This window comes from Propithecus coquereli, unplaced genomic scaffold (assembly GCF_000956105.1).
Source record: "Propithecus coquereli isolate 6110/MARCELLA unplaced genomic scaffold, Pcoq_1.0 Scaffold209, whole genome shotgun sequence".
Taxonomy (NCBI): Eukaryota; Metazoa; Chordata; class Mammalia; order Primates; family Indriidae; genus Propithecus; species Propithecus coquereli.
The window spans coordinates 4,796,577-4,817,295 of NW_012145967.1; the positions used below are offsets into that span (position 1 = coordinate 4,796,577).

General features: G+C 45.3%; 2 protein-coding genes across 2 annotated transcripts in view; both read left to right on the top strand.

Annotated features, from left to right (window-relative positions):
* The window catches only part of LOC105810320 (beta-galactosidase-1-like protein 2), a 74,771-nt gene extending 70,414 nt beyond the window's left edge, over positions 1-4,357 (top strand). The window contains exon 19 of the mRNA XM_012644276.1: positions 4,232-4,357. Within this exon, the coding sequence (XP_012499730.1) occupies positions 4,232-4,357 (126 nt within the window). The remainder of the gene's footprint in view (positions 1-4,231) is intronic.
* Positions 4,358-4,564: 207 nt separating this feature from the next.
* GLB1L3 (galactosidase, beta 1-like 3) overlaps positions 4,565-20,719 on the top strand; it is a 52,404-nt gene continuing 36,249 nt past the window's right edge. The window contains exons 1-9 of the mRNA XM_012644277.1: positions 4,565-4,663; positions 5,513-5,823; positions 5,988-6,200; positions 9,413-9,481; positions 10,078-10,173; positions 11,482-11,590; positions 14,956-15,048; positions 17,526-17,607; positions 18,570-18,634. Coding sequence (XP_012499731.1) covers positions 4,565-4,663; positions 5,513-5,823; positions 5,988-6,200; positions 9,413-9,481; positions 10,078-10,173; positions 11,482-11,590; positions 14,956-15,048; positions 17,526-17,607; positions 18,570-18,634 — 1,137 coding nt within the window. The remainder of the gene's footprint in view (positions 4,664-5,512; positions 5,824-5,987; positions 6,201-9,412; positions 9,482-10,077; positions 10,174-11,481; positions 11,591-14,955; positions 15,049-17,525; positions 17,608-18,569; positions 18,635-20,719) is intronic.

Genomic DNA, 20,719 nt, shown 5'->3' on the forward strand with positions numbered 1-20,719 from the left:
GTACTTAATAATTTCAAAAAATTAAAACTATTTGTTAATTTTAAAGTTAACTAACCTTTTAATGACTTTGTTGTGTCTGCTTTTAGTTGGAAAGCATTTGCATATTTGGTTGCAGCGCGTGGAGGTCTGCAGTCTCCATTGATCCCCTAGATGGGTATCAGTCATTTGTGACCTTAAGGGCGTCTTGATTTGGGTTAGGTAGGAGAATATAGATTTGCAGTAATAAGTGCTTGAAAAGCAAGAAAGCATTTTTTGGGCATGTTGCCAAAGGTATAGCTATTCATTCTACTGCATTTTTCCATATTTCAACTGGATCTTTCTTAGCATCAAACAATGACTTTAAAATGTTATCTACTGAGAGCTCAATCAATTTCATCTGTAGTTCTTTAGGTGCCCTGGTGATATCAACTAGGTGAAGCTGAAATGCTAATTTGAGTATAATGTCGTGATTCTTAAAGTCAGTGAACCTTTCATTGTATTCTCCAATTAATAGGTCTGTAACAGCTGGCAATTCTTCAAATGATTTGCATATATCACCCTGCTCATCAGTGACCTTTGCTGAGGGAAATGTTCATCCAAAACTTCCTTTTGAAGAAGTGTTTTGAAAAAAGATAGCATTTCTTAAAATGCTTGGATTTTTTGTAACATATATAGACTTAGTTTTATCTTTCAAAGAAATATTTGTTTTGATTTGACATGATATCACACAGAAATGCAGCATTCATGTAGAAATTTTCTTTCCACAACTCACATTGTTGGTTCTGTTCTTCATAAAATTTAACTATAGTTCTTGCAGAGATAAAATTTTGGCTAACACCTGTCCCTGCTATAGCCAACAACACACTTTAGAATGATATGACAAATCCACACTGAATACCTCATTGTTCAACTTTAGCATCTTATGAAACTGACAATGCCGTGTTGCATTTGCATGAATATGGTTAACAATACTTATAACTTGTTGCAAAGTGTCACTTAAAATAGGAGCTTTAACACAGGGATCTTGCTAATGCAGGATACAGTAAAAAGAAATAAGAGCATCTGGATTTGTTAATACTTTTTTTTGTCTGTGCAATAAATCCTTGATGTTTTCTGGTCACAGAAGGTGCACCATCTGTACATACACCCACTAAATTTGCCAAATTCAGTCCAACATCACAACATTCATCTTGAAAGTTGTTGAAGATATCTGTTCCCCAGGTTCTGTTCACAAGAGAACCCAAAGAGAGTAACTCTTCATAGCAAAGAAAATCTTCTGTTATGACCCAAATCAAGTATAAAACCTGCACCGAGTCAGTAGTATTTATTGATTCATCCAAAGGGATTGAATAATATATATTTTCCTTTTGAAGTATTGCATGAAGTTGTTCTTTAAGTTGAAGGCTAATTCATGCTGCTGATGGGTTATGGTTCTCCTTGAAAGAGCTAGTTATTTGTACTTTGAAACATTATTAGGGTCTAAGCATCCTATAACTTCGACAATGCATTCTTTTACAATTTCTGTATCACTGCATGGCTTTCCTTTTTTTGCAAGTATATATATATAAACTACTTTATAAATTGCTCGGGGCTTTTGGTGAGCCCATTACCAAAATAGTGTTCATTGTATCCATACATAAGTTCCCACATCCCCCCTCCAACACTTCCTCTTTCTTGGTTTTTCATGTCCTTTATATCACTTTGTGCCCATGTGTACCCACTGTTTAGCTCCCACTTATTAGTGAGAACATATGGTGTTTAGTTTTCCATTCCCAAGATACTTCACTTAGGATAATGGTCTCCAGTTCCATCCAAGTTGCTGCAAATGACATTATTTCATTCCATTTTATGGCTGAGTAGTACTCCATGGTGTGTACGTGTGTGTGTGTGTGTGTGTGTGTGTGTGTCTGTGTGTGTGTACATCCTGACCTCTTCTTTCCTGATTTGAATGCCTTTTCTTTCTTTCTCCTGCCTGATTGCTCTGGCTAGGACTTCCAGTACTATGTTGAATAGAAGTGGTGACAGTGGGCACTCTTGTCTTGTTCCAGTTCTTAGGTGGAATGCACACACACACACCACATTTTCTTTGTGCACTCATGAATTGATAGTTCCTTAGATTGATTCCACATCTTTGTAATTGTGAATTTTGCTGTGATAAACATTTGCAGGCAGGTGTCTTTTTGATAGAATGACTTCATTTCCTTTGGGTAGATACCCAGAAGTAGGATCACTTGATTGAATGGTGGGTCTCCATTTATTCCTTTGAAGAATCTCCATACTGTATTCCATAGAAGTTGTACTAATTTACAGCCCTGGACCTAATGACAATGGTTGCACAACCTTGAGAATAGACCCAAAGCCACTGAATTGTATACTTTAAAATGGAAAATTTTTATGGTTGTGAATTATATTCCAGTTTAAAAAATTGGATTAAAAATCCCCAAATTTGACAAAATGCCAAAACCTTAAGTCCAAGAAATTAAACCCAAACAGGATAAACTCAAAAAATACACACTAAGACACATCATATTTAAATTGAAAACAAGAAATAAAGAAAAAATCTTGAAAGCAGCCAGAGGGAAATGATGCATTACCTTTAGGGGAACCCCACTTGGCATTAAAGCCAATTATGAGACATGGAATATAACCCTATGAAGACTAGGAGGAAGAGGCACATTGTTTTTCCAGTGCTTAAAGAAAAGAACTGCCAACTGAAAATTGTATATCAGGTGAAAGTATCTTTCAGGAATAAAACCAGGATAGTCATGTTACAGAAAATAAGGAAAAAGATCATTCAAATACTTGTCAAAATCCAACACCCATTCATAATAAAAACTATCAGAAAATTAGGAATAGAATGGAACTATTTCAACTTCATAGAAAGTATGTACACAAAACCTATAGCTAACATCATACTAAATGGTGAAAAACTGAATGTTTTCCACCTGACACTGGGAACAAGGTAAGGATGTTAGTTTTTGCTACTCTCGCCACAGACATTTTAGCCATTGTAATAAGACATGAAAAAGAAATAAACAGCTATACAGATTGGAAAGGTGGAAATAAAACTGTTCATATTTGCAGATGACATGATTGTCCATGTAGAAAACACCAAGAAATCTACAATCTCTTAGGATTAACAGGTGAGTTTTCCACAGTAACAGGGTACAAGATCAACATGAGAAACATAATCATGTTTCTGTACGCTAATAGCAAACATGTCAAAACTAAAATATAATACCATTTAAAATTGTGCAAAAGAAAATGAAATACTAAACTATAAACCTAACAAAACATGCATGGGATCTGCATGTTGAAAAATCACAAAATTCTGATGAAAAAAGTGAAAGAAGACCTAACTAAATGGAGAGACATACCATGTTCATGGGTTGGAAGACTCAACACAGTTAGGATGCCAGTTCTCCTCAGTTCGATCATAGGTCTAATGCAATTCCTATCAAAATTCCAGCATAGCTTGTAGAAATAAACTTATTCTAAATTTTCTATGGAAAGGCATATCAGCCCCAGAATAGTTTAATCTTGACAAAAAAGAATAAAGTTATGTGACTGTAAAACCAGGCTGTAAAAAGTCATAATAGTCCATTGCTTACAACCTAAGAATGAGGAAGAGATGGAAAATCTACAAAATTTTCAGGGAGCTGAGGTTTCAAAGAGGAAAATATACCTGTAATGAATGAGACGAGAGGAAAAAACCCCACAATATTCTCTGAGAACTATTATATATTTCTGATTTCAACTTGATGTCAACTTGATTCTTTCAAATGGGAGAGGAGATGCAGAGGCTTCAAAGGGATATCAGAAGATTTCTCTCTTCAAAGTCTCTTCACAGGGACTTCAAATCTAGCACTTCTGGAATTGACTTCTTCACTCTTCTCTATCGAAACCTCTAATCACTTCCTGTGTTCCTGATCTCAATAAATGACAACACCAAGTGACTTAAGCCTGGAATGTGGTGGTCGTCCCAGACTCCTCTCTCTGAGTCACTCACCTCATGCAGTCAATGATCAGGAGCTGCCAGTTTACTACATACATCTTCCTGAATCCGTCTCCTCCTCTTGCTCAGTGTCACCACCGTGAGAACAACTCAAGCCTTCATCCCCGGGTCACCAGGTCCGCTGGGATGACTTGTCTGTTTCCCATCTAGCTTCTATCTTGCAGACAAGTAATCTCCATACAACTAAAGTCTGAGTTTCTGCTTGAAATCTTAATACTTCCCCCCATTGTTCTCTAGAAAGAGGCTGAGCTGCTTGGTAGCCCGGACCTGCCCCCTGCTGGTCTCCCGCTACGTTATGACGGAAGAATTCCAGACTGCGGTTCCTGCACCTGCTGTGTGGACACTCGCTGCTACGCCCACTGATGGGGGCAGCCTTCCCACTTTTCTTCGCTCTGACAACTCTCACTCATTTACCAAGACGGTTTGGGAAAACTCTAATTCTCCGGGTACCCCGTGTGCCTCGCCTGGACTTCCATCGCACCCTGTGGAATCTTTATTTTAGCGTTTACACATCGTATTTAACTGGGCGTGTTTCTTTTGAAGCCCCGTCTGGACCCACGCGGGCCCGCGATGAAGTCGCTCAACCAGCGGTACCGGGCGGCCAAGTTCGCCTCCTCCCTTCCTCCCACTCATGCTCGCCTTTCGGTGCCAGCTGGCTGCTGCCACATGGTTTAGGAAACCCAAGGTCATGGCGATAACCCAGCGATCCTTCCGCTTTGCTTCCAAGGGCTGAAAAGCATCTGCGCCCAGCCTGGCGGTCGGCCGCCCCGGGGCGGGTGCGGAGCTCTGCGGTCCCTCCACCCAGAGCCCGACGGCGTCTCTTTGGCTCTGCACGGGGGCTCCCGACCTGGCCCCGGGCCGCGGTGGCTGCCGGCAGCGGCTGGCAGGGTGACAGGCTCCCGGACCCCGGAGCGCGGACGTGAGCCAGGCCCCGCGGAGTCCCTGCCAGAGCGCTGCGTGGGCGGCTGCGGAGAGGGGCGTGAGCAGCGCGGGACCTGGGCTCCTCGGCCTCGCCAAGATGGGCCCCGCGCCCTTCCTCAGGTGACACCCGCTTTCCAGGCGCGCGGGGGTCCTCACGCCCCTCCTAGGCTCCCCGTGGCCCCGGGCGCGCCCTAGGTGTACCTGGGAGCACCCTAGGCTTTCCCCTGAGTTCTATTGGTCAGCCAGTCATGGACAGGTATTTATTGTCCCCAGGCCCTGGGGACATTACATGATTGGGACACCCTCCTGGGCCCTCAGATCTGCTGAGACTCTCCTCATCAATAAGGCTTCTCTCCCCCAAGCTCTTTCTCCTGCAGATGGCTTCTTTTCCCCCACCCTGCTGAGGGTCTGTCCATTGAACCAGACGGACGAAATCAGGGTTGCGGATGCAGACGAGGCGCTCCCGATGGACGCTGCGTCCTTCCGAGCCTGGTGGCTGCAGTGCTCCCCCCGTCGCTGAGCCTCTTCTCCTTCTTCTCCTTTCTGGGGACCCCTTCCCCTGGTGCTCAGCCCTGTCCCGCTCCTGTCTGTCCCCAGCCTCCAGTTCTGACTGAGGAGGACTGCAGGACAGCCCTCGTGGTGGCCTTAGGCTGGCCTAGGAGAAGACCCACCTGTGACATGGGCTCCTCTGTGGCTCTGGCCTCTGGAAGACATGCATGGTCCCTGTGGCCTGCTGAGGTCAATGCCTTCCCCTTCTCGCTGCCCCTCCTTTCTCCTTTCAGCCAGTGTCTCTCCTGGAAGAGAATCGTCGGCATCTTTTTCTTGCCATTTATCTTACCTGGTTTTGCTCCTCGGCTTAAACATAAAGAGGACCTTATAGCTGGAAGATCACATCTGCTCCAGTCCAGGTTTGCTGGAGTGGGGAAGGGAGGAGCTTCTCTTTTTTCTTGGGGAAAATAATATTGCAAGTGTGCACAGAACATGTCCTGCTAACAAGAACTTCTTTTTCTGCTAAGGTTTCAGCTGTCTCTCCTCTCTCTCTCTCTTTCTTCCTCTCTCCCTCTCCCTCCAGGTTTAACTGGTCTCATTTGACCCCTCTGGAGCTGAAGAACAGATCTGTGGGACTTCAAACTAAAAGCACAGGTGGGGGCAAGCCACACTTCACCCTGGAGGGGCACAAGTTCCTGATCTTCGGGGGCTCCATCCACTATTTCCGGGTGCCCAGGGAGTACTGGAGGGACCGCTTGCTGAAGCTGAAGGCCTGTGGCTTCAACACTGTCACCACGTGAGTGCTGGTTCCTCACCCTCCATGACCTTGGTACCCTACAGGGGCTCCTACCATGGGCATCCTGGCTCAGAACTGAGCTCTGGTTTGGGGGCCCAGTGTGAGGACTTACTTCTAAATAGTTGTTTCTAGCACAAGCCTTTTATGCTTAAGTGTCCAGCTGTCACTTATGCCTCATACTTAGTTTTCTCTGCAATCAAAGCCTTGGAGAGACGTTAGTGGAGAAATATAAAGGGCGATTTCCTCAGGGTCTCTCTGTCCAATGGGGAGCACTGGCAGCCCTTAAGGGCACGCAGTTCAATGGCATAAACCCAAGGCGTGCTTACTGATAAATGCATACTTACAGAGGCACACGTGTTTTAAAACAATTCTTATTTGTGTATATGGGGGTGAACATGTAGAGGGATAATAGCAGTATCAAAAAATGAACATGTAATGAAATACCAGTATCACTAAAGTGAAGTTTAATGGCATAAAGAAAGTGAACACTGTGGGTAAATGAGTAAGATCATAGGGATTTAGTGTCAGGTAGATCTGGCCTCCAGTCCCGGCTTTGCCTCTAACCATCACACCCAGGCCCTGGGGTCCTCATCTGTAAGTGGGCGGAATAAGAATTGCCTCAAGCCGGGCACGATGGCACACGCCTGTAGTCCCTGTACTCGAGAGGCTAAAGCAGGAGAATCTCTTGGGCCTAGGAGTTTGAGATCAGCCTGAGCAACATCACGAGACCCTGTCTCTTTAAAAAAATAGCCTCATAAGGTTGTGTTGATTAAAGGAAATAAAACCTTTATCTTATTTATATGAAAAATGCCTGTCACAATACCTGGCACACACATGTACTCAATAATGGTGGCAAAAAGAAATACAAACCCAGTTTAGTCTATCAGAAGAATGGAAATAAAAACGAGCATGAATTTAACGTGATTATGTACACAAGGTAATGTGTATTTAGGATGTGCTTTCAAAGTGTAGGCACCTTCTAAGCCTTTTCACAAATCCCTTAATCCTCACGGCTGTCCTGCGAGATGGATAGTGTAATTCCCACCGTGCAGGGGAGAAACTGAGCACACAGGGGTAATCGCTTGCTCGGGAGGACGTGGGACGTCTGGCTGCAATGCATGCAGGCAGCGTGGCTGCAGAGCCCACATCCACACTACGCTAATTCCCTTCCTGGTGTGACCTCCTCCAGGCGTGGCCACGCAGACATGGGCATGGACATGATGATGTCACACATGGAACAAAGGCTCCAGTCAAATAAAATCATGCCCCAAGCCAAAATCATTTGAATTAGGAACAGTGGAGTTCCCTTCCTAACAGACCTATTCCAGAAAGATCTTGAAGCTCAAAACAACTGGGATTCATATACACTTGAAAGTTATGTATTGTATTGTATACTTGGGCCATTTTTTCTTTTTTCTTAATCTTATCTATTTTTTAAGTCTTTTCAAATAACTAAATTGTAGCTTTGTTAATAATCTCTATCTTTTGGTTTATATTTCAAAATTTCTGAGTTATGTATAATTTCCTTTCTTCTACTTTAATTTAGTACCTTCTCATCTTCATCTTCTTCCTCTTCCCTTTTCTTCTTCTTGTTTCCTGAGTTGAATATTTAGCTTGCTTTCTTTCCAATCTTCTGTGTTTCCTGATATATTCATTCAGAGATATGACTGTTCCTATAAATATTGCTTTGGTTGTATATCCCACAGCTTTTGCTATATACTGCTTTAAATGTCATTTAGTTTCAAATATTTACTAATTTTTGTTGTAGTTTCCTCTTTGACCCATAAGCTATTTGGGAATATGCTTTCTTATTTATTTAAATTAATTTTTGCTACTTTTAACTGTCATTTTCTAATTTAGTTTCATTTGTCTTGGGATCATGGACTACACGATACAGATTTTTGGAATTTATTGAGATTTATTTCGTGACGTAGTACATATTAGTATTTTACAAGTGTTCCATGCATTTTTAAAAAGAATATAAATGCTGCATCTGTTGGCTGCTGGGTTCTCTAAGTATTTATTAGATCCAGCCTTTTAATTATGCCGTTCAAATTCATATCCTTACAAGTTTTTTTTTTTCACTGCTTATTATCTTTGTTTCTTAGAGAAGTATTTTCAGTCCTCTCACTATGACAGTGAAATTGGTTTATCCCTTTCCTTTCTAACTCAGTCAGCTTCTCCTGAAGTTACACCGTTATGAGCATGGGAGGTCATGGTTAGTATATCTTCTCGATGGATCATTGCTTTCATTTTTACTTGATGCCACTCCTATTACCTATTTGTGAGTTTTGCTTTAAAATCCATTTGCCTGTTATTAATATTGCTAGAATCATTTTGAGTCATCTAATCTTTTCCCTTCTTTTTTCCCAACTTTTTCCAGCCATTTTCCTTAAAGTTACTTGTAAGTAACATTTAGCAAATTTTTGTTGTTCTATTCTCTCAATGTATAGCAACAAACTTTGCTGTGCATATTTAGGTTTCAGCAAAACAATTATTCATTCCTCCCCACAACAAAAGATCTTAAAATGCAATGCCTTCTGCTATAATGAAATACATATATTGTCAAAAATCTCTGCACTGCATAAAATTGTATAATAAAAAGCACAATAAAAACATGATGTTAAGGGCATAACACTTAAAAACCTTGTCAGTGACACACAAAAAAGATAGTCACTTCATAAGAATAGCATCTAATAAAAATTTTACACATCTTTTTGACTTTCCAGACTCATACCCTGTGGGGGAGGCCCTGGCAGGGGCCCTTCTTGCTACCTGCTAAAGGTAGTGCCCTCCTCTTCTGTGTCACCAGTGTCTTCATAGAAACGCCTCGTCTATTCTTATGTTGATTAATTCATAGCAATAATTTATTGGACAGATGTAGACATTTTTATTTTTATTCTTTTTCCTTTTCTTTATATTTTTAATGAGTGTTACAAAAAAGAAGGCGGTGAATGGGAGAATTTATATATAAATACAAGAAATCTAGAAGCATAGGAAGGTTGGTAGTTTGGACCACAATTGGGTAATAGAGCAAGGAACTATTGAAGATAGTCATCATTAGCATAACAGAGGTTTGATTTCCACTGGAAAGTCCAACTCATTCCAAAATAGAGCTACCCCAGGTTTGGGCTTGGGTTTGGGGTTGACCTAGCAATTTGGAAGAAAGAAATAAGAAGATGCTTATCACACTTCCCTCTTCCCACTTCCAGCTACGTTCCATGGAACCTGCACGAGCCAGAGAGAGGCAGATTTGACTTCTCCGGGAACCTGGACCTGGAGTACGTGGAGTTGCTGCCTCTGTGACCTGGCCCAGGGTGGGGGCAGAGAGTTGGCTACTAGGGGTGGATTAGGAACTATAGAGAACCAGACAGGGACCTGCGTCTGGAGCCTTGTTCTCAGGACCCTGTGAAAGGCCCTGTACCCAGGACCCGGATGCTCCCCAGCCGTGACCTGTCACCCTGTGGGGTTGGGCCTGCAGCCTCTGGGCCACATTCTCCATGGCAGCCCAGGGTGGGGCTGAAGACTCTGGGTACTGCCCGATTCTGCAGGAGGGTCCAGCACCTGGGCTGGGACAGGGGCTGCCTCTCTAGGGCAGCAGGGCCGTTGGGGTCAGGTTCACTGTTAAGCCGGCTGTGCGCTGTCTGATGCCTTCCTCCTCAGGCCCCCCATGGGCCTGTGCGGATGGTCTGAGGCTGGGAGCAGCTCTGGCCCCAGGCCTGGTGTGGGATTCCCTGCTGTGCTGGGCTGGGCGGAGCCTTGCCTTCACCCAGGCCATCTGCCTGGTTGAGAGAGGGGGCCAGGAGAGGAGCTGGGCTCCCCCGACAGCCTCTGCCCTGGACGGTCATGGCAGGTGCTGACTCGTTTACCTCCCCAGGGCCTTCGTCCTGATGGCCGCGGAGATCGGGCTGTGGGTGATCCTGCGTCCGGGCCCCTACATCTGCAGCGAGATCGACCTGGGGGGCTTGCCCAGGTATGTGGGGCTGCAAGTCCACTTGGGGTTGTAGTGAAGTATTCTGCTTTACAAAAAGTGAAATTTCAGTCTAATAATGATGACCTTTATTTATAAAAAATAACCTTTATTTATTGAGCCCGTGTGTGTGTCTTGCACTACCCCATGCATTTTACCTTCATTGTCTCATGTGACGCCTTCAGTAATGTGACGAGGTGTGGGTACCACTGTCGTCCCATTTCACAGATGAGGAACTCGAGGCGTTGGGCCTGGTGCTTTGGGCCCGTGGCCAAGAGCGAGTACGAGGACAGAAGCAGCCACGGGATGTTCGTACTCTTCTTACCCCACAGAGAAGGGGCCGTGGCCACCCCTGTTCTCCCCATGCTCTGGGAAGAAAGGAGACGGAAGCTCTAGCGTGTGCAAGGGAAGGTTCTGACACCTCTGTTCTTTCTCTTATTTTGTTGAGGGAAGGCCGCTGTCTCCACTTGCTGAGACCCTCAGCTCCCCTCCCTTCCTCTCGCTTTTCTTTGCTCATTTCTTCCCCTGTGTTGCCGGCCCTCAGCCCAGACTACTGAGGTTCAGGCTGAGAATCCAGGAATCCTCTCCCACTATCCCTGCCTGCCGACAGGCCTCCCTGGCCAGGCCGTGGCTCTAACCCCCCGAGGAGCACTTTTACCCCGGAGTCAGGTGAAGACTTTGCTTTTCTCCAAGATGAGCTCCTTCTCCCATCCAGCTGGGAAGCAGAACAAGCCTGAGCTTGGGCGAAGTGGGAGTTTCAGGGAAGCGATTGCTCCCTGTGCGGGAGACCTGGCCGTGCGCCTCGCCAGCGACCTGTGCGGGGGCAGGAGGTGTTCCTGGCTTTCAGGCTCAAATCCTGCGCTTGAAGTCTTAGGTCTTAGTGGGAATGTGACCCTGTGCCTAAGGAACAGATACTGTCCTCAAGAAAAATGTTTTTGATAAACTCAAAAAGAATAGAGGATTCAATAAATGGTAAAAGCAAAAGCTCATTCAGACATGGGTGTGAGAGCCTTGACAGCTCGGTCCCTCGGTCTGGCCGGACGGGGCTGAAGGCGCTGTTCAGGCTGTGACATACCTTGGAGCTGGAGACGGGTGTCTTCCCTGAACCTCACGAGTGTGAGAGTCTGAAAAGCTCGCACGGCATGGATCTTTCCGGAGCCTTGAGTGCTCCAGGACCAAGGGCGTGGGACCTGCGGACACACGTCAACTGAGTGGAGGCAGCTCTGGGGAGGGCTGGTCGCCGGCTCCGGCCACCTCCTCCTCCTCCCGCCTCCCTGTCGCAGACGCCGAGCCTGCCTCTCTCGCCCCCAGCTGGCTGCTGCGAGACCCCCGGCTGGAACTGAGGACAACCAGCAAGGGCTTCATCGAAGCAGTCGATAAGTATTTTGATCATCTGATTCCCAGAGTGATTCCTCTCCAGGTAAAGCCACATTTCCTTTTCCTTCTTGCTCACGTTCGTTTTAGGGAAAGTTTGTTCCCGCTCGATCCCCCAATAGGCCCCATGCAGTCTCTGTGAGAAATGAAGCTGACTTTCTCATAACTGAATTCTCTACCCTCCTCTGAAGGACAGAAGCTTTTTCTTGTCCTGTCTTTGTGCCTTTTCCCCAGGGCTTCTGGAAAGACTCCCATCCCACAAGACAGGGACTGCATGAATGGGTGTCAAGGCTGTGACATGTACTTGATATTCACAAGGCTCACTGCTTGCTTATTTCAACTCTTAACTTGGCGAAAAAAAAGGATCAGAAAGTAAAACAGAGTTTATGGTCAAATAAAAGTCTCCCCTCCCACCCTCTCCCAAAGCCACTTAGTTGCCTTTTTAGGAGACAACCAATTTTTACCAGATTTTTGTGTATCTTTCCAGAGATTTTCTGCACATATAGAAGCAAATTATACACACACACATATACGTGTACATATCGTTTTTTGAATAAAAATATACAATTTCCAGTGGGCATTTTTCTTTTGGCATCTGAAAATACATTTTTTGAAACCTGCCATTCTTTTTAATGGCTACATAATATTCCATAGTATAGATCTATCATAATTCATTTAATTAGTGCCCTAGTCATGGGCATTTGGGTTTTCCAAGTTTGTTATAATAAATAACTTGGCTTACATGTCATTTTTGTATCTGTGTGAATGTACTCAGGACTGCTTGTATTCCAGTTTGATTTAGTCCCAGGAATGGGAAGAACACAGATGACATGCATTTCCTTTTTCATGGAGTTCCCAGACCTCATGCACTACATAAGAAATTCCTTTATTTTCATAATGTCAACCTATAGTACAAAGGCAGGTCTGTGATTTAAAAAAATGAACATTATACCCTGAAGTCTACAAGAGAGCAGTTGTTTAATCATTGTGATATTCTTTTGTTTAATTTAAAAAATATAGCTATATTTTTAATTTTAATTTATATTTCTCTCTTCCAAACAAGAGAATGCACACTGTTATTATTTAAGTAAAAATAGATCTTAGTTTAAAAACATATTTCTTAATGTAGCTTGAGATGGGATAAAAAACAAGATTATTTGGTAGTAGACTAATAGCTTATTATTTTAGACTCTTCTGTTTGGGGGAAAATATGACAGGCATACAGAGCCAGCCCTGAATAACTAACCCTGACTTGTGAACTGCGAGTTATTCCTATTAGGATAATTATAAAGAGAAGAATCGGGGAATTAGAAAGGAAAATGAAGGACAGTTTAGCAACAATATTCCTGCAATATAGCTTTAGAAAAATGGGCATTGCAGAGGCAAAGAGAACCTCATCTTCAGGATTAAACTCTGGGTCTGCTAGGTGGACTCAAGATACATCTTTTGTACCAAGGGCTGAAGCCATGTGTTTCTGGTTGCATTTCTGTAATGTAGATGGGACACAGTGGCAGGAGTGAGCCTTAAAACTAGAAGGACATTGAATCTTTGGATAGAAATTCAAGCACAAGTACAAATGTCACTTAGCAGTCATATGTATGCAACAAGCAAAGCAAATTTATAAACATCCCATTGGAATCATGAGGGTGATAAATCCCAGAAAATTTTTAAGATGCAAGGAATTATACGGAAGTGAAATGTACAGGGCTCATTAGTGATAAATTGTTAGTATTTTAAGGTCTTATTTAATTGATTGTCTTCATTGTTTTAATTATGTAAAAATAATTTTTAGAGTGCATTTACCAGTTTACCTGGGTCCTTTATTCTTCTAATCCTGTTTGTTTAATAAAGTCAACTGTGAATTCTCCTACAACGAGGTTTTTAGAAATGTCACCCTTTAGGTTGGAGAGAGGATACCGTTCAATAATGAAAACAGTTGTTCTCAATTCATTGATTCAGAATATTTACGTCCATACAGTAAGTCATTATTGAGCACGGGGCACTCTGCGGTTATCAGCGAGTGTTTGAGGCACTGTGCAGTGGCGGAGCTTCCTGTCCTGAGAAGGCCAGGCGCCGGGCTTGCCCCGCGGAGCTTACGGTCCAACATGGGAGACAAACAGCACTGCAGTAAGACGATGATGCCTACCAGGGAGGAGGTGCAGGAGACCCCTAGCGGGCAAGCTCTTGCTGAAGAATGGAGGTTCAGGGAATGTTTTCCAGAGACAGTAACTTTTAAGCAGTGACCGGAAGAGTGGGCAGGCATCAGCTAGGCAGGGGAAGTGCTCATGAGGCCCCAGCATGGGTGAAGCAACAGACGGTGAGAGACGGAACGAGGAGTTTGAAGCGCTGCAAGAAGTTCAGCGCTCCTGGACAGAGAGTGTGGGCTGGGAGAGAGGCGGAGGTGGATCTGCAAAGGAAAACCTGCCAGTCGCGCTCCTTCTCCGTTGTGCCCACTCGGGAGCCAGCATCGCTTTGCTCCAACACGAATGCCGCACTCCGAGGTCGGCATTGCTCTGCGGGCAGCAGAACCACGGGACTGTGTCGTGTCGGAGAGTAAAGCCCAGACCTTTGCATTTGACAGCTCGCTCCGCCTTCCTCGTGGAGAGGCTCCAAGAAGAAGCAAACACACTTGAGTGCGGAAGGACATTGGAAGATTGGATTAAGCTCTGAAGAGTGCTTTAATTTCAGCACAGCTAGGTCAGCGTTGATGGTTTAGGCGGTGTGAGGGGCTGGAAGCTGTACTACTGTGGCTTGAGGGGTGAGTTAAAAGTGAGAAAGCAGAGCACGCCAGCATAGATGACCGGTAACTTCCAGAAAGTGGGGCTCCTAGAGAGGAGAGAGCAGGAGGACTTTGGAGCCCTCCCCCCCGTGTCTCTCCGATGCGAAGGCCCCAAATACGTTGCCATGGCAATGGAAGTCGGTCAGTCTGGAAGGAAAGGTGGAAGGCACCATCGAAAGAGGGACCGTGCCAAGAGCTGAGCTCCTGAGCAGGTGGCGGAGGGCAGTGGGCCCGGCACACGAGACACTCGGTGGCATTACGCTAGGACGGGGGCTGGAGGGGAGGGGCGTCTCTTTGATTCGTCAGGTGGGAAAGTGGATAGGATGGGCCTGGAAGCGAGTGAGTTCGTAGGTTTGAGAGATTAAATTTAAGTGGCCAATTAGTATGAGAAATAAAGGGGAGGCTGCGACAGCCGCTTGTCTGCAACGTCCTAGGGAGGCAGGACTCCCGCAGCAGCCAAGTGCCTGAGGGGACTTTGGCCCCAGGGCGGACAGGAGAGAGAGCAGAAGACCGTGAGGAGCCTGGCACCAGAGCACGCCACACCAGCCGCGTGTCTCTAGCCGACACCCGGTGACTCGAGGCTTGTGGCCCCAGCTGTGTCTCTCTTCAGCTCTCCTCTGCTTGTCTCTCAGTACTGCCGGGGAGGCCCTGTCATCGCAGTGCAGGTGGAGAATGAATACGGTTCCTTTAATAAGGACGAAAACTACATGCCCTATCTTCACAAGGTAAGAAGCGCTCGGTTGTCTCCACATTTACACGTCTCCTTCCTTAATCTCTTTTCCAGCACACGATTCCGATTCCTGGCTGCACAGGCGACTGTGCGGGCACTGCGCACTCCGAGAGCACACAGCTGACCCTCGAACCACCTGGGGCTTAGGGTGCCGACCCCCGGCACAGTCGAAAACCTCAGTATAACTTTTGACTCCCCCAAAACTTAACTACTAATAGCCTACTGTTGGTTGGAAACCTTGCTGGTAACACAGTCAATTAACCCATATTTTGTGTGTTATAATACATACTGTATTCTTAAAGCAAGCTAGAGAGAAGAAAATGTTATTAAGAAAATCATAATGAAGAGAAAATATTTTTACTATTTATTGAGTGGAAGTGGATCATCAGACAGGTCTTCATCTTCATCATCTTCACATTGAATAGGCTGAGAGGAGGAGGAAGAGGAGAGTTGGGCTTGCTGTCTCAGGGATAGCCCAGGAGGGAAGCAGGAGAGTTACACTTGATGTAACTTTTACTGAAAAAAATATGTGCATGAATGCAGTTCAGATCCATGCAGAAGATCAAGTTCAATTTCTCTGTGAATTTACAGTATAGTCAGGACAATAAAGATGTACTTCAACAACTTTATTACGATACAAAACACGGTATCAAAGATTATTCCTTTCTGTTTGCTGTTTTTATGACCCACAATTCTCATGAAAGCTGGGGGTTGGTGAATATATACTTGTAGTAAATAATGCTTCAAGAACTTAATGACGATGGCTAGCAGCTTGCAGCTTTCTGGCCTGTGGTATTAACATCCTCTCTTCTGCTCCCTTTGCTTCTTCACAGAAAGACATCTCAGGCCAGGGAGTAATTGCAATCCTGTCTGCTGTCCTTTCTGGTGGCTCAGCCCCTCCCGGTCCCTGACTTCCCACATTCGGGAAGTTGGTAAGGGCCCAGTCTCAGTGGGACCCCCTCCTCAGGTCGCTAAGCAGGTTGCAGGGGCTGCATGGTCTGGCCTGACCCCTCCCAACTCTGCCCTTGCCAACCTAGCTCTGTTCACACAGAGGCCTCTGGCTGAATGGCTTGGGGGGGGGGGTCACCAGCTGGGTAAAGAAGGGGTCAGGATGGTGGGGCTGGGTTCCATCCACATGCTGGCTCCTGCCCTGCAGCTGTGGCTTCTGGAGTTGAACAAGGTCTGTGAGTAATTCCCTTCCTTATCTTTACTCGGGGGCTGGCGTGACCTCCCCACATCAGTCTTATTCAGCTAGCATTATTTTTTCTTGATTTTAAAAATTACCACTCAACTCTACCCCAGGCCCAGATCTGGCTTGATGAACAGAGGAGACACACAGAAGAATGGGGTCCCCTGATCCCTGGCCTAGGAAATATAATCTGTCAGACTAGACCTCCTCTCTTCCCCACAGGCAGTTCCTCTGACAGTGTCTAGGTCGGACCCAAGCTTTGTGAAGTTGATCTCTGATCTTTCTCAAACCCACAGCCTCAGCCTCTCCTCTCCCAGCACAAAGTGTTTCCCAACTTGTCTTTCTCTCCCTTTCTGTGGTAAATATCCTCCTCAGGCTGTTTCCTGATGAACTCAGCTCTTTTTCTCTGAAGGCTTTGACCATGGGTGTCAGAGCCTACACTCAGCTGACTTTAAGGCCATTCCCCACAAAAAAAAACCACCAGACTGAGACAGGGACAGTGACTTCCCCCAATCACTAAGATGCAGGAGGTCAGATTCCAAATTCAAACCTGTCTCACACCCTGCCACCTGAACCCTGCTGTGTTTATTTCCCAGTTTCCTTATAGTCATCCCTTGGTTGACTTGGATCCCCAAAGATACCAAAATCTTTAGGTGTTTAAGTCCCTGACTTAAACGGTGTAGCATTTGCATATAACCTATGCACATCCTCCCGTATACTTAACATTATCTCCAGATTACTTATAATACCTGACATAATGTAAATGTTATGTAAACTGTATTGTTTAAGGAATAGTGACAAGAAAAAAAGTCTGTTCATGTTCAGTACAGATGCAATGTCATTTTATTTATTTTTTTGAGACAGGATCTCACTCTGTCACCTGGGCTGGAGTGCGGTGACGCGATCATAGCTCATTATAGCCTTGAACTCCTGGGCTCAAGCGATCCTCCTGCTTCAGCCTCCTGAGCAGCTGGGACTACAGGCGTGTTTGCCACCATGCCCAGCTATTTTTAAAAAGTTTTTGTAGAGATAGGATCTTACTGTGTTGCCAGGCTGGTCTCAAAGTCCTGACCACAAGTGATCCTCCTGCCTTGGCCTCCCAAAGTGCTGGGATTAAAGGAATGAGCCACCACACCTGGCCTGAAAACTCAATCTAAAGAAAATATTTTTGATCAGCCGTTGGTCGAATCCATGCATGCAGAACCTACAGATACACAGGGCCAACTGTATTTCCTTCTTCCCCTGGGAGCCAGGGAAGTGAGTTCATTCTGTTTTTTCAACAGACCCTGCTGCAAAGAGGCATTGTGGAGCTGCTCTTGACCTCCGATAGTGAGACAGATGTGCTGAAAGGCCACATCGAAGGAGGTACAAATCTAGAGTTATTTCAAAGGAGAATGGAGGCTCTTAGCCAGCTGGTGTAAATCTTGAACAAGCTTCAGAGAGAACCAAGCGTACCTCTGATGCCTCCCTTTCCCATGTCCATTGACATGGATCCCAGAGATTTGATACTACAGTAGATGAGGACTCAAGGTCAAAGCGGACTCAAGGTCAAAGCTCAGAGTCCACTCGCCAACTCTATCTCTTGTCCTTGCTCCTGTTGTCTAAAACAGCAGTAACGGAGCGGCGCTCTCCCCAGCCCGTCTTTCCATCTTTCATAATTTCCTGTGCCTGGGGCCTGTGTTGGTGCTGGGCGTGGCTTAGGATAGGGCTACCTCCACCAACATGGAGAGCCACATGGGGAACCAGAAGATGGCAGAGTCCCATTCCTGGGATCCTACAGCTTTGGGCTCAGTGTAGACCCTTAGCGGACCCTAGACAATACAGTAGCAGGACAATTCAGAACATCATAAGATGACAGAAGTGAGGGAAATGGCCAAGGTGTGAGCAGGCCGATGGGTCCGGAGGAGGATCTGTCAGGTGATCTTTAGCTGGAGACCAGCTGCTGCCCTAGACTGCAGTGCCTTCCTTTGCAGCAGCTCTTCCCCACGTTATTATGGTGCCCTGGAAAGGCTGAGCTGGGGCCCAGGGAACCTGCATTCACTTTCTAGGTCTGATCAGGTCAGATGGCTTGGCCTGCTTCACTCCTCTGCACAAAGTGTGGTTAAATTTACTGCCCTTCTCAGTACAAATGATTGTCCTTGCAAGTGTCCAGTGATGTGGTGAAGGCTATGGCAGCCCTTTTCACGTTGCAAAGTGGGATGCACACGGTGTCTTGTCATCCTCACCATGCAGCACGCCTTCCCTCCCATGTACAGGGTGGGCCTCCATCCCTTCCCTGATGGCACTTGTCACAGTGCCTCAGTAGGGCCTCTCCCTTCTCTCTACAGTGTTGGCCACTGTCAATTTGAAAAGATTTCACAAGGCTGCTTTCAATCAGCTTTACAAAGTCCAGGTAAGGCATCCTAGAGATGAAGAGTTTTGTCTGTCCTCCTGCCACAGCCCCCCTTGTCTATGCAGCTGGTATTCACTGGAAACACAGGGTTTGACAAGACGTCTGCAACTTTTCACCCTGGGGCTCCAGCATGTTCCAAAGCCATTTTGAGAGGGTGGTGATTTCGGCATGGGGAATGAGGAGGAACCCTGCTTGTGTCACCCCCGTCCGTGGGTCACATCACAGAGAGGCCTGTGGGAAGGGTGAGGGGGTTATGTGACCTAAAGCCTTACTATGGAATCAGAAGGGGTGATGTTCTTTCCCTCTGTGAGGACAGAGCTCATAAATGGGCTGTATTACTTACAGAGAACTCACTCGTGGTTTGGGTGGGGTTAGCCTTTTCCAGCCAGGCCCTGTGAGTTATGGGAACAAGTGAGTATTGCACGCGTGTTTACTTAACAAACGTGCATTGAGCAGCCCTCCTTTCCTTTCCTCGCAGTGGGTAACCTCCTTTGACAGTTGCAAAGATGGGCAAACTGTAGTCCATGCCTGCAGGAGATACGTAGATCCTTTCTCCACAGAATAGCAGTGTGCTCCTTAAACCCAAATGCGATCACAATCTCTGCTTAACACCCTTCCTTTGTGCCCAGGGCCCAGGATGGGATCTAAACCCCTGACACGGCTTGCTAGGCCTGGTGTGACAGCCCCCTTCCATTCCTGGCCCTGCCCATGCTGCTCCTCCCCTTGGCAGGAGGCCTTCCCTGCAGTGTGTGTGCTGCAGCGCTCCCACCTGGCCGAGGAGTCCCACAGCGTCCGCGCTCTCTCCTCAGTCTTGCCCGCCCCCAAGTTATAATTGAGAAATTAATTAATCTTGTTTCCTTTTCTAGTCAATTTCTACACAGTTTCCAACCAGGTAAAAAGAAAGGACTCTGCCAGAGTGGACCCATGGCTCTCTGGTTTTCAATACATTTACTAAGTCGTCTTCGTTTTCTTCTTCCTTCTTCCTGCTTCTTTTTTTAAGAGACGGGGTCTCACTATGGTACCCAGGCTGGACCCAAACTCCTGGGCTCAAGTGATCTTCCAACCTCAGCTTCCCGAGTAGCTGGGACTACAGGTGTACAACCCTGCCTAGCTCTTGTCACTTTCTTTTAATAGTGTCATTGAAATCTAATTTATGCATCATTAAATTCATCCAATGTAAGTATATAATTCAATATACAGAGTTCTGCCACCATCACTACAATCCAAAAAGTTTCCTCATGTTCATTTGCAGTTAATGCCCTGCTCCCTGCTCTAGCCCTGGGCAACCACAGATCTGCTTTCTGTCTCTATAAATTTGCCTTTTCTAGACATTTCATATAAATGGAATCATACAATATCTAGTCTTTTGCATCTGGCTTCTTTCCTGCAGCATGATGTTTTCAAGGTTCATCCATGTTGCAGCATGAATCAGTGCTTCATTTCTTTTGATAGCTGATTGGATCATGCTTGGCCATCATATATATATGTACACACACACACACACACACACACACACACACACACACACACACACATATATATGAAGGTGGTGCAGCTTTGCTCAGATGTCCTTCTTCTTTAGTATGTTAATATGGTTTCTGAATGTTGAACCAGTCCTGCATTTCTGGTATGAATCTCACTTAATTGTGATGTGTTATTACTTTGTATACTGCTGGATTCAATTTGTTCATATTTTGTTGAGAATTGTTGCTTCTATCTTCATGAGGGATATTGATTGGTCTTGGTTTTCTTTTCTTGAAATGTCTTTGTTTGGTTTTGGAATTAGGATAATAAAATGAGTTTGGACGTGTTCTCTTCTTTTCTATTTTCTGGAAAAGATTGTGTAGAATTGTTAGTGTTTGTTAATGTTCGGTAAATTTCACTAGTGAAACCATCTAGACCTGAAGTTTTCTTTTTTAAGAAGATTTTAAGCTAGAAATTCAATTTATCTAATAGATATAGGACAATTCAGGTTATTTATTTCTTCTTGAGTGAGTTTTGGTAGTGTGTGTCTTTCAAGGATTTCTTCTATGCATTCTATTCTATTTCACTGAAGCTTTTGAATTCATGGGCACAGAGTTATCT